This window comes from Corvus moneduloides, chromosome 1 (genome assembly GCF_009650955.1).
Source record: "Corvus moneduloides isolate bCorMon1 chromosome 1, bCorMon1.pri, whole genome shotgun sequence".
In the NCBI taxonomy this organism is placed as follows: domain Eukaryota; kingdom Metazoa; phylum Chordata; class Aves; order Passeriformes; family Corvidae; genus Corvus; species Corvus moneduloides.
The window spans coordinates 141,865,078-141,877,706 of record NC_045476.1 but is presented as its reverse complement, the minus strand read 5'-3'; the positions used below and the strand labels follow the sequence as shown (position 1 = coordinate 141,877,706).

Sequence of the window (12,629 nt, the reverse complement as noted above, 5' to 3'; positions counted from 1 at the left end):
CAGAGGTCGTGTCTTTCTGCCCATAGTTCTAGACAGACCAATCCTTCTTTGAACCTGCTTGGATAATTGTGATCTAAAAATCTGGTGGCAGAGTCAGGCATTTGAAGAGCCTACTGCACAGAAGAGTAATAAATTTGGTCTTCCTAAAGCCTGGTTTCTGGAAGGGACACCAACAAAATGAGGGGAAATCATGAGCAGTCATTTCCTGCTCCCCTTCACTCTGCAAGGCACAGCTCTGTATGAAGCTGCCGCATCCCTGTCAGCTGCCTTTCTTCCACACTCATCTTTACATTGCACCGATTTTTGGTCCAGCTCTTCCCTCTGTCCTCAGCCATTCAGTCCCAATTCCTCTTCCAAGTAGCTATGTGTGCTTGCCTGATTGTACTTTTGAGCTGTTTCCTTGCACTAAAGTTCCATCAGCTCAGTGTATTAAAATGGCTCTGACAGTGGGAAGGCTGTTGCAGTTGGGTTTAGGCAATCCAGTCAGTCTATTAATTCATGTCTTGTTCAGAAACTATTTCACATCTTTGATCTCCCATGTATGTATCTCCTTTAGCATTTTTGAGGTAAGATAATCAGAACTGCATACTACCTATGGAGTGGTCATGTTTTCTGACTTAGTCTTCTCCCTTAATGTCGACAGTCTGTAGCAGTGGAGCAGTACAACTTTAAACCACAACAACCACTTGCTCCATGAACAATAATTTGAGATTTAATTGGCTTCACTCATCCCTGTGTCATTTAATTGTCCAGGATGTCTTTGGTGTGTCAGTAATAGACAAAGCTAACCTCAAAAGAGATTTACCAGCACTAAGACAGATTAATGAAAATTGAATTAATTGCTAAAAACACTGTAAAATACTCCTTTTTTGTGTTTATGCTTTTTGTGTGTATTTATGCTGCCTTTACTAGTCAAATTCTGTTAAATTGCACTGTAAGAAAAAAAGCAGGGAAGGGCTGTACTCTCTCATTTCGTGTGCTTTTCTTGCTGCTGACACAACGTTAACATTTACTGCACCATCCCTACCACAGGGAGTTAAGCATTTCTTTAATGTCTGTTTTGCAGGCAGATGATAAGATGCATGGCTAAATCACGGATTTGACAAACATCCTAGTGCTGAGAGTAAAGAACCAGCACTTTCCAGGATGAATAGAGACCTATAACTAATGGCATTTGATCTTTATCTGGGGAAGAAGCTATTTTTAATTCTGTGACGTTCAAGCATTGATTACTTATGTAGAGATGCTGGGAAAGTGCTAGGCATAACGTGACCTCATTATCTGCAGTTTTGCCATCTCAAAGAGCTGCCTTTGTTTCAGAACTTTTGCTGGTACCCTGTGTTCATGAAAAAAGAAAAAAATCTGCCTGTTCCTCAGAAGTGCTGAAGCCACCACAATTACAAATGCAACCTCTCAGCTGCACAGCTTTTGAAAAACAAAAATCCTGGGCAGTTTCACCTGAAGGACATGTGTGATGGTAGAATAGAAAGGTTCATCTTTGCACAAACATTACCTTTACCTCAGGGATTTTTCTGCTCTGCTCAAAAATATTTCTCTCCAGAGGGATCATTTCTACTCCATTTCTCAGTGCTGCTTTGGCCAGGTTTGCAGAAGATACTGGTAGGACTGTAGAAAGCACTATTCCAAATCTACACATTTTAACCAATTTGGCACTTAGAGTTAGTCACTACAAGATACTTTAAAAGGTGCAACACAATTTTCTTTCTGTCCTTGGGCATAATTCTGAAGTGTGGATGTATTTTTAGCCTATTTCCCAGCAGCTCACTTCTCGTTAAAGTCCTAAAGTATAAGCATCCAACCTATTTTTGAATCCTTTTGAAGTGCTGGCCTCTGTGATGTTAAAGACGATTTACTTATAAGCCATCTTCATTTTAATAAGGCATTGTTCACTGCTTTGCCCTGCATGACATTTCCACACAAGTGGCAAAAAACTCTAAAATGAAGTTGTTGGCAGATGCATCAGCAACAATTTTTTTTTCCATTTTCAGGCAATTATGCAGGAAGGACCTGTTCCAGTCCAACAATTAGAGATTATGCTCATGACTTGTGGATGACATTAAATGTAGAGAGTCCAAGTGTAACAAAATGCAGGATTCTACTGGAGAAGCATCAAGTCAAATTAAACAAAAGACTGATATAAAGCATATCATGTGGGGATGAAAAAGGGAATGTCACCAGGGCAAATGGGAAAAGCTAGCTCAGCAGGACAGATACAGCAGGCATTGGCTCCCAGCCAAAGGCAGCCTAGAAACCAAGGATTTTGTGCTGTTTGACAAGACATAAATGCCACTTCAGTCTATTCAAACAGAGGTGCTGTGCTACAGAGACACAGATGACAATTGTACTTTTAGTCAGGGTTGATGAATTCCCAGCTAGGATGTCATGTTTTGTTTTGGGACATCAAATAAAAATTCAGTGTGGAAGAAAGCTGGGCAGAGAAAACTGCAAAGAGAAGGGATCAGATCAGCCTCATCTGTAGCAGTGAAGGATGTCAATGTTTTTAAGAGAACTGCAATGACTAAAGAGGACTGGTTAATTCTGCACATTTCTCCTGATGATGAGTTAAACAGTAATTGGCTTAGTGGGCAAAAAAGGAAGATTGGTCACCTAAAGAACTGACCATTGTTACAAGGAATAACCTTCTAACCAGGTTCATGTGTCAGTACTGGGACAGGCAGTTAAGTAACACTCACACTGATAGCGACTGTTCTCAAACTTGGGATCGTTGTCGTTGACATCGGCGATGAGGACGGTGACCTGGCACACGCCGATCAGCGGCTCCTGCGCCTGGTCAGTGGCAGTAACAGACAGTGTGTATTCCCTCTGCTGCTCCCGGTCGAAAGTCTGCGTGGTGGTGATGACTCCTGGAAACATAGACACCTCCTGTTCTGCGTGTCACAGCCTCAGGACTGAATTTGCAGAGAGGAATCTGCACATCTCCTGTGCAAAAGGGAGCTCTGACCACATGCTACACAATCGTCAAGGCTGGTCCTCACCGCCCCTGCAATGCATGTCTTGGACTAGACCAACTCCAGGTCTCCCCTCTCTCCTCTCCTCGTATGTCACATGCTGCTTTTTTCCTGCTGCCCTGATAAGAAGCTCAGTCTGAGTACCTTGTTATCTCATCGCTTATGGAGCACAGAAGGACTTTCTCCTTATTGAAGGGCCTCTCTAGGTTTACTCCAGTGGTATTCCAAGTAACTGAATCAGCTTATTATTACTTTGAGGAAGAGTGACACCACAGAAGACACCAGTGATGTGACCAAAGTAACTTCTACTACAGGAGATGGAGGTTGCCTCATTCAACAGATTAAAATTGGGTAAAAACTTACAGTGGATAAATCAAACAATTTTCTTCAAATCTTTGGGTTTTCGTCTGTACTAATCAAGTCTCTCCCCGCCTCAGCTATTTTCTTCTGGTTAGCAGATTTTAAACTGGCCTTCTTGAGGCCACTTCTAGACCTATTTCTCTACTATGCTCAGAGTTCGTCAGCTCTGTTGTAGTCCCTTCCAGTCTCCTGCACAGTCCCAGACATAGCAATATCCCTTTTTCCTGTTTTGACTATAGAAACATCAACAACTATATAACATCTTAATTTGAAATAAATCATACATGAAGATATCTTTGCCCTATTCTGGTATGAGGGTTTTGCCTGCAGTGCACTGGATCTCCTATTTGTGCATGAGATGAGAAATAAACTGTGGCCACATTGTAGGGAAGAATAAACTTAACCTGTAAAAATCACACTTTCTGCTCTGCATTTTTATAGCTACCCTTGATCCAAATAGGAAGGTGATACAGAACACAATTTTATCTTCTTATTGTACAGGGGTTCGTTTTCCTGTTTAATTTGCATTTGGGGCCCCCAGTATAAGGATGTGGATCTGTTGAAGTGAATCCAGAGGAGGGATATGAAGATGATCAGAGGGTTGAAACACCTCTCCTGTGAAGACAGACTGAGTTGGGATTTTTCAGCCTGGAGAAGAGAAAGTTCCAGGAAGACCTCACAGCACCTTCCAGTACCTAAAGGCAGCCTACACAAGAGCTGGAGAGCGTCTGTAGGCATGTAGTTATAGGACAAGTGGTAATGGCTTTAAACTGAGGGACAACAGCTTTAGATCAGGAAGAAATTCTTTACTGTGAGGGTGGTAAGACACTGCTCAACACAAGTTGCCCAGGGAAGCTGTGGATGCCCCATCCCTGGAAGTGCTCAAGGCCAGGTTGGATGGGGCATTGAGCAACCTGGTCTAGTGGAGGTGTCCCTGCCCACAGCAGGGCTGTTTGAACTAGATGATGTTTCAAGTCTCTTCCAACCCAAACCATTCTATTGCTTCTATGATCTGAATCCCTACAACCTTCATTTATTCTAATCTATGTGTATGGCTATCTACATACCCTGAGCATTTTCCAGTGTTTATTCTATAAACTGTCACAGCTAACCCTGCAGTTACATTGTTAAAGCATGAGCCCACATGGACACACTGATACAGCAGCATTTTCATTACAATACAATGTCATTGTCATTTTTCCTCAGTAATCTGAAGCTACTGACCTGTGTCTGGGTCAATGCTGAAGCCTAGGGAAGCTCCATCTCGGTGCATGAGCCCATACTTCACCTCTCCATTGATGCCGAGGTCTGCATCATAGGCTTCTACCTGTAGCACGTGCGTGCCTGGAGGCTGATTCTCCAGAACCCAGGTGCTGCCACTGTAGTAAGCACACTAAAAATACACCCAAACATCCGACCCTAAATATTACACAGAGTCACGTGAATTTGCAGTGTCAATAGTGTCAATATTTTTTCCAGCAGGTCTGAGAAAAGCTTGTAAGAAAATCACTACTATTACTTATGCACACAAAGAAATCAATCTCTAAGGGAGAGGAAGGAAAAAGGAGAATGAAGACTTTACATTTCCCGTATGGAGAAAGCTGACTACTGTCCACTTACAAGTTCATTCTGCTCTGCACACACAGACCCTTCAGCCCACCAGCAATCACCAGTAGCATGGAGACTCTATAACCCCAGTTACAGCCTAGATGGGAAAAGAATATCTGCAGAAAGACATCAAGAATATCTGCAGAAAGACATCTTACCTCTCTAAAGACAGGCTTGTTGTTATTAACGTCGTTAACTCCTACAATAACCTCAGCAAAACTGCTGAGAGGAGTGGGTCCCCCTGAGGCATTGTCATCTATCGCAGTGACATTCAGGGTGTACTGTGGCCCTTTCAGGCTGGGCGGTGGGTTTCTGCGGAGTTTAATGATACCTGAATTTGGAAGCATAAAGTGTCATGTTAATTTACTGTGTAAACCACAACATCAAGTGAGCATCACATTTCTCTGTCACTGTATTGCTGGCTCAGTTTGTATTTTGGTTGCAAAGCACAGGAATCTGACATCTTAGTCTGCACAGCCTTGGACCAGGATCCCAAGTTGTGGCTGATAGTTGAAGAACAACCATCATATCAAAAAACTAATCCTCACTGATACAAAGCACCCCCGTTTGCAGATTATATAGATATGGTGCTTTCTTATGGTTTTTGACATACAAGTGGAGCAGGGTCAGTAAAGATTAGACAGTGAATAACTGTGTTCTAAAACCTTACCTTTCTGGCTATCCAGCTCAAAGTTGCCCTCCTCATTGCCTCCTGTAATCAGATAAAGTAGCCCATCTCCGTCAGGGTCCTCTGCCCGAACAGTAGCCACCAAGGTGCTGGGACCAGCATCTTCCGAAAGGAAAGTCCTGTAGCTGATGGACATAAGGGAGCAATGGCAGCATACAAAGTACCAGAATAACCATCACCATGTTAACCATCAGGCAAGATTATGAATTCATTATGGATGTTTTTGTTTTAAAGCTTTGGGCACGCAACCATGGAATCTTCCATTGGTTTAAAACAGGACTTTGGTCTTCTTTGTTCAGCATAGGGTACTTATTTTAGGATTGTAATGCTGTGCTTTTGGTATGCATAATTTCAAAGGATCTTTTTGGAGCATAATAATATGCACCATAATACATTGTACTGTAAAACAGGATCATATATCTCCTAAAGTTGAGAAAAAGGACTAGTATCTGCCAAGCAGTGTTTCTGATGTCCCTATATATTAATGGAAAGCATCAGATACTACAGAGGTGAATGTAAAAAAGTATTTAATTTTGTAAATAAATATATGTATGTTTTGTATTTAAAACATGTTCATACTTCAAAATTGTGCAAAGAATAGAAATCGTATTGATCAGGGACAGGAAAGAAAAAAGGCATCTTAAACAAGCAGGGACTCATGAAATTAGCTTACAATTCAATCTGTTGATGCTAAAATTAAGTTTTAGTGTTTGCTAACTACCATATTTATCTGTCATCTATTTATACATGGATAATCACTTTGAGACCTATGAGTCAATACGGTCAAAATCATCCCCTGTATAGACAGGTCTTTGATTCATTCTGTTCTCTCTCTATGAAGTCAATACACTGGTATCACAACTGATGTATTTTTTTTAATATACAATCTAGAAATGAAAGTTCAACTCCTAAAGCCTTTCTATACAGAAATTACCCTTCAATTTCACTGGTACTTACAGTCGCACTAAACAAGTGACCATTTAGCCAAGTGCTAGTAAGGTTACACGTATGAACAGCATCTTTTAAAACCAAAGCAGGTGTTCAAGGTGCCTTACACGGGCTGGGAGAAGACAGGAGCCTCGTCATTGACATTGGCCATTCGGATGCGCACGGACGCCGTCCCTGTTCGAGGGGGATGTCCTTTATCGACAGCTATCACCACAAACTCGTACATATGGTTTGCTCGCTCAAAGTTCAGCCTCTGGTTAGAATTGATGACCCCGTGACGTGTGATGGAAAAATCAGTGCTCTGGATGAAGTAAGAGATCTCAGAGTTGGAGCCAGAGTCGCAGTCTGTTGCAAGCACTATTAGAGAACATATTTAACAGAACAGTCATACTGCAAAGGAGGTTTGATTATGTTGTTTCCTAACAAGTCAACTCTGGTTTTTTGTTAGTTTTTGAGAACAGGCATCACCTAAATCGGTTTCATCCATAAAAGTTTTTTCGTTTTTTTTTTGTAGTTAGAGTCTGGGAACTTAGCAGGAGGCTGGGAGTGAAAAGTCGAAACAACTCTTCTCTCTGCTCCAACCCAGCCTGAGTGATCGCAACCAGGTGAATTTGCAAGAGAGCTGTGATCCCAATACTGCACAAAATGCTTTGTACAAATAGCACTCAACACTGGTAATTAGCACATAATTAGTATGCACATTGGTTGAACGTTATCAGTCATAAACTGGTTCCTCACTCTTTCCAGGAATGCCATGTTCAAATTTAATTAGCTCCCAGCAAGTTATATACTTTTTAATTACCTGGTGCTTCAAGGTACAAAGAGTGATCAAACATTCCTTCCCAGTAAGAGTTTATTCAGTATGTTGAGTGATCCATCTGCTCAGAAGCAGCAAACCTGCACAACAGAGACCTGGAGCTCACAGCATAGCATCAAAAGTGATTTTTAAGAGAGGAAGCTCACCTCTCCAATTACCTTGCAATTTTTCTAGCCAAACAATGAGGCTTCACATCATACCCACACTGGTAATAAACAAACTCCTTATTCTACCAACAGGATCCAGATGTAGCCACTGTGGTAGCACACAGCCTTCTGGAAGCAGAATAGTGACTGCAGTGCATGGACACTCCAGCAAACAGCTGCAGCATCATCCACAGAGGGGTGGTGGAAACAACCCATCCCTATCTGAATATTAACTCAAAATAGGAAAGGAGCAGAGAATGATTTCAAAACTACACTGAAAAACTGTTCTACTTAGTTGCAAAAAATTTCCACTACATCTGCCTGTGGAAAGTTATTCATCTTTGTTTACAAGGATAGTTAGATTGGTTGTAACATTTTGTTTAAAATCTCTCCAAAACCCACTGTGAATAAACATTTGTGTGTGTTATGGACTACAAAATTAAGGGGATTTAAAGTTAATCACTCTCTTGTTATACTAAGAGACAAAATATATTAAAAACTCAAAGACTAAAATGACAGTGATTTAAATCTGTGAAATATAGTGGTTAAGTATTGTTTTTAGAAAGGCATGCAGAATGTGAAAAACATATTTGATTTGAAAAATTCTGATTTAATCTACAGTCACTAGTGAGCTATTGTAACCACTCACAAAAATACATTCTCTTTGCTTAATGATACGCTTCTTTGCCCCAGAAGTTTTCAGGCAAATAGGGAATGGGGCGCTTACCTGTACATGACAGTAACAGGCCTTACTTCCCAATAGCAACAGGGAATTCTATTCCCCTCCATTTCATTCTGTCCTTGAAACTGGTGTGCATTGCAAACGATATTTTAAGGATCATATGGCAGCCACAAGCAGCTCTGTGCTGGCCTTGCACATGTTCCGAGCTAGCTTAGTGCAAGCTACCTCTGGCTCAAAAGCCGACTGTGTTGCCAGCTACAACTCCAAGACTTGCTCTGCTGGCACATGCAGCTGAAGGCTGAGGGCCCTGCTGAGAGCACTCTGCACGCTTCAGACTTTGAGTGTGCTAAAATAAAAGTGGCTGATAACTGAAATCTACATTCACATAATCAACAGTTTTAACAAAAGCATGTATCACGCTACCTTTTTCACTGCCATCAACAGCTACAGGCATGCTCAGAATGGCAAAGCCTGTCTCATATTCACATTTATTTTTGTTTGTGGGTCATTCTGAGGCTGCAACATCCCACCCCTTAAGGAACTACAGCGTTTGTAGAGCTGTTTGCCTTTTTTATTTCCTGAGATGACACTTGCTTTGGCAGTCAGTTGGTGGCACAGGTCTCATCCTGCACATGGTACAGCTCCCTTACAGCCACTAACAACTCTGCTCAGCCCTTCTACAGCAAGTGAGTCTTCACACACCATTTCCACTGATCGTCACTATACTTCCACCTCACATTTTCTTTTCTAAGATGGCTCTTTCCCTTGAAATCTACCCCATGTGGCAAGACAACAACATGGGATGCAATTGCACGGCTTTGACATTCTGCTTGCTTGGACATGGGGCATACATTTTTTCCCCCACAAGTGGAGTTTTGATGAGCTTTACAAGTCTCCTGGAGAGAAGAACATTCACCTCTTTAAGGAAAATCGCATGCTTAGGAATTTTAGGAGTTGATTATTCTGAGCAATTTCTTTCTTCCCAAGAGCCATTAAATCTAAAAATGAAGTATGACAAGCTCTGAACTCTCTTAGCAAGTGTTTAGAGAAAGCAGGCCCTGCAGCCCCCTTGCACAAGGAAAGCTAAGCATCTTATCACCTCTGCAACCTGCAGAGTTCAGCTCCAATTTTGGGAAATTTACATTGTTGTCTTTTTGCTAACGCTTGCATTGGCACATACACATTTCTCAGGGTTCATCACCCCTGAACTCTTTCAACAGGATACTATTTTAGCCTCTAAAAATGTCATCTCTGCACTCAGGGTTTATATGCAAGTGACAAATAGCCATGTTAAAAGCAACAAACTTGGGATGATGACTGGTAAGCCACAACCATAAATGTAAGTTCACAGGCTTCCCAAATTTTTTGCCTTTAGCACTTTGCAAGTCAGTTATACAGCATTAATGTCTATTTGATAAAAATAGCTGCCTATTTTTAAAAGCCCTGTTTTTTCTTAACACAATAAGAAAAGAAAAACTAGTTGCAGCTGCTTCTGGGACACAAAAAGGTTACCAGTATGAGTTAAAAGACAACATTTAAAGGAAACAAGCCATGGCAATCCATTAAGTCACCTCCTACCAGCTGCTTTAACTGCCCTTGGATACCACAAGATCTCTCCTTGGGCACAGTACAGTGATCCTCACCTGAAGACACTCACAACTCTACTTCCAGAATACCTAAAAGCCATCCACAGACGGCCAGGAAAGCTGCCATCCACATCTTACAGAGGCAGCGCCTGTGGAAGAGGGCACTTCCTCATGGCCAGAACACAAACAGGTAACAAACCAGCAGGTCTGTGGCAAGACTGAAATGAAAGGTAACAGGATGGTCCTCACCTTGCAGTAGAGATGTGCCAACAGGAATGGTTTCGGGAACGTTGTCTCTGCTGTAAATGGAACGCTGGAATTCAGGAGAACAGTCGTTTTCATCAGTGATATGGACCATGACCTGAGACAAAAGGACACACTGAGAGTGGATTTTAGCTCCCGCACTCTGCAAAAAAAGCACCTCTTTCTGGACACTGCAGTGGCAGTCAGTGCTTTTGCTGCTCTCCCATCCTTACTTACACCTCTGATGCTATTTTTCTCACACTACTCCTGTAACACAGAGAAGTATTTCCTTCTCCACTCCCAAGATGGGAGGCAAATCCAAAAAGTAGTAACAAGAGGTATTTGCAGAGCCTAGATCTGAACCCAGGTCAGAGCCCAGCTTTCTGCCTGTACTACAAGGCCTCCTCCCTGCCCAGCATCCTCACGAGTGTCCTGGGCTGTCCATCTGTGTAACTGGTCCCTCTAGCAAGGTAACAAGACTGCAGACCGTGGGTAGGACGTGAAGTGATTCGTGTACCTCAGTCACACTGCTGAGAGTGCTCTCAACTTCCATGGCTTTCAGTAAGAGGTGATAGAGGTGGTGCTCACTCTCGTAGTCCACGGCGTGGGTCAGGCTGAGCTCTCCGCTCTCTTGCCTCACCCGGAAGAGCCCAGAGGGGTTCGTCAGGAGAGTGTAGGAAAGAGGCTGGCTCTGGAAGGAAACAGCCTCAACAACTGCTACTCTGCAAAGAATGAGAGAACAACCCTTTGCTTCAAAACAATAACAACAAAAGCTGCCTCCTCAGCACCTAGGAGAGGAAGATGAGGATGAGGAAAGGTGTCAATGCTTGGCTCAGCTTTAAATTCAGACTGGAAACCCCTTTTGCTAGAGGGAGCCCATCTACCCTCTCTTCTGTCACCAAACTTACTCACTGACATAGCAGTGATGAAATAATCCATTTCAACCCCCACTAACATTAAAACGTCTTTTTCTTTCCCACTGTACCTTTCTAAACACTTGACAGCAGTTACTGGTTTACCCTCAGTTTCTCAGTTTTTCAGAAATAAGTGACCTACTATACTTCTGAGTTTCTCTGAAGTTGTATATGCAGAAAAGAAATGGGTTCAGACATGGATGGGAAACCCATGGAGCACAGGGCTTTCCAGATCCTGCTGTCCACCTTGGCAGGACATCAAAGGAATATTTGCCTCCCTACTATGACTTATGTTTTGAAGCTCCACCTCTCACATCAGTCTTTCACCAGCATGACAATATACTTTTAGCTCATCTCACTGAAAGCTCCAGGGAAGAAGAAAAATTTCCCTCCTCCTTCTTGTTCAGTCTTTCTTAAGGATTAGTGGCACATCTCCAGCAATTTTTCCTAGGTCATCAGTTTATTTTGAGGTTTCTTGCTCCTTAGAGGCCTTATGGCACTGTTCCACCTGCTCCTTCGAGGCCTTAAAGCCCATTCTGCTCTCAAGTAGCTGCACAGTGCCAATAAACCCAGAGCCAGCTTGGGAGCATCTCCCCACTGTGGCTGGGATTAGCTACTCTTCATGCAACAGCAGAGCCGCTTGGAGATTGAGCTTTATCTTTTTGTACTTCACACTGGTGCTGCTATCTCAAGAGTCTGGCAATGACTTGTCTTTCTGGAAATTTAAATACAAGTCAAACGGGACACAAACAGCTCCAAACCTGATTAATTAAAAGACTATTTTTCAAGCATTTGTTTAAATCTCCAGGAGATCCATAGCCAGTAGTTTGGGTGTTCTAATTCATGATGCAATGCACTAACACCCCAAAAATATTAAAGTAATTCCAGTGTCCCAGACTATATCCCATGTGCTACATTGGAGACTCTGAAACATCAGAACAGGCATAACTTCTTTTAGAAAACACAACATTATTTTTAAAGTGTAATGCAAATGTAAGGCAAATGCAAATGCATATATGAGTCTTTTAACTCATATGCATAGTCCTGAGAAGCGAAACCACAAAAGTTTCACTCTACTCTGTGAAGGTCCTCTCGGACTGCTGGGAGCGAGTCACCTAAAGAAGTAAAACTTACTTTTCTCCTGCTGGAGTATTTTCAGGGACAAACACATTGTAGGACATGTTAGTGAACTGCGGAGGTCGGGAGCCTGCCAGGATGGAAACGGAGGCGTAGGGGCTTTTGTTGCCGTACTCATCAGAGGCTTCCACAGTAACAACATACTCCTTGTTCCACGTCAAAGGCAAGCCAGTTGTCATGATAATGCCAGTATCCTTATCCACTCGGAATCGCTCCTCACCACCTATCAATACATGCACAAAGCCAGTCTGAGACATGCCCCACAGCAAGAACATTTGCACCTTCACCATTTCAAGGTAAGCTATCTTCAACCCATCCACCTATGTCCTTGTATGCAGTTCTTTTTACCTCTCCAGTCGTTCACCTTATCTTTCACTTGCACTATTTTGTTGACCAGTGCAGTGTAAAGAGACAAGAACAAGTAAGAAATGGAGCCTTAAGCTAACAGTAAAGCTGCCATCAATTTCAAAATAGAAGTAAAGCAAAGAAAATGGCAACAAGAAAGATTCC

The 12,629-nt window shown here is 42.3% G+C and overlaps 1 protein-coding gene across 1 annotated transcript in view; it reads right to left on the bottom strand.

The window, feature by feature from the left end:
• LOC116453781 (neural-cadherin-like) overlaps positions 1-12,629 on the bottom strand; it is a 53,786-nt gene that overhangs the window by 28,221 nt on the left and 12,936 nt on the right. Inside the window, exons 3-10 of the mRNA XM_032129580.1 lie at positions 12,117-12,342; positions 10,586-10,790; positions 10,075-10,186; positions 6,702-6,951; positions 5,629-5,771; positions 5,117-5,289; positions 4,575-4,743; positions 2,715-2,885 (exon numbers count right to left, since the gene is read on the bottom strand). Of these exons, the coding sequence (XP_031985471.1) occupies positions 2,715-2,885; positions 4,575-4,743; positions 5,117-5,289; positions 5,629-5,771; positions 6,702-6,951; positions 10,075-10,186; positions 10,586-10,790; positions 12,117-12,342 (1,449 nt within the window). The remainder of the gene's footprint in view (positions 1-2,714; positions 2,886-4,574; positions 4,744-5,116; positions 5,290-5,628; positions 5,772-6,701; positions 6,952-10,074; positions 10,187-10,585; positions 10,791-12,116; positions 12,343-12,629) is intronic.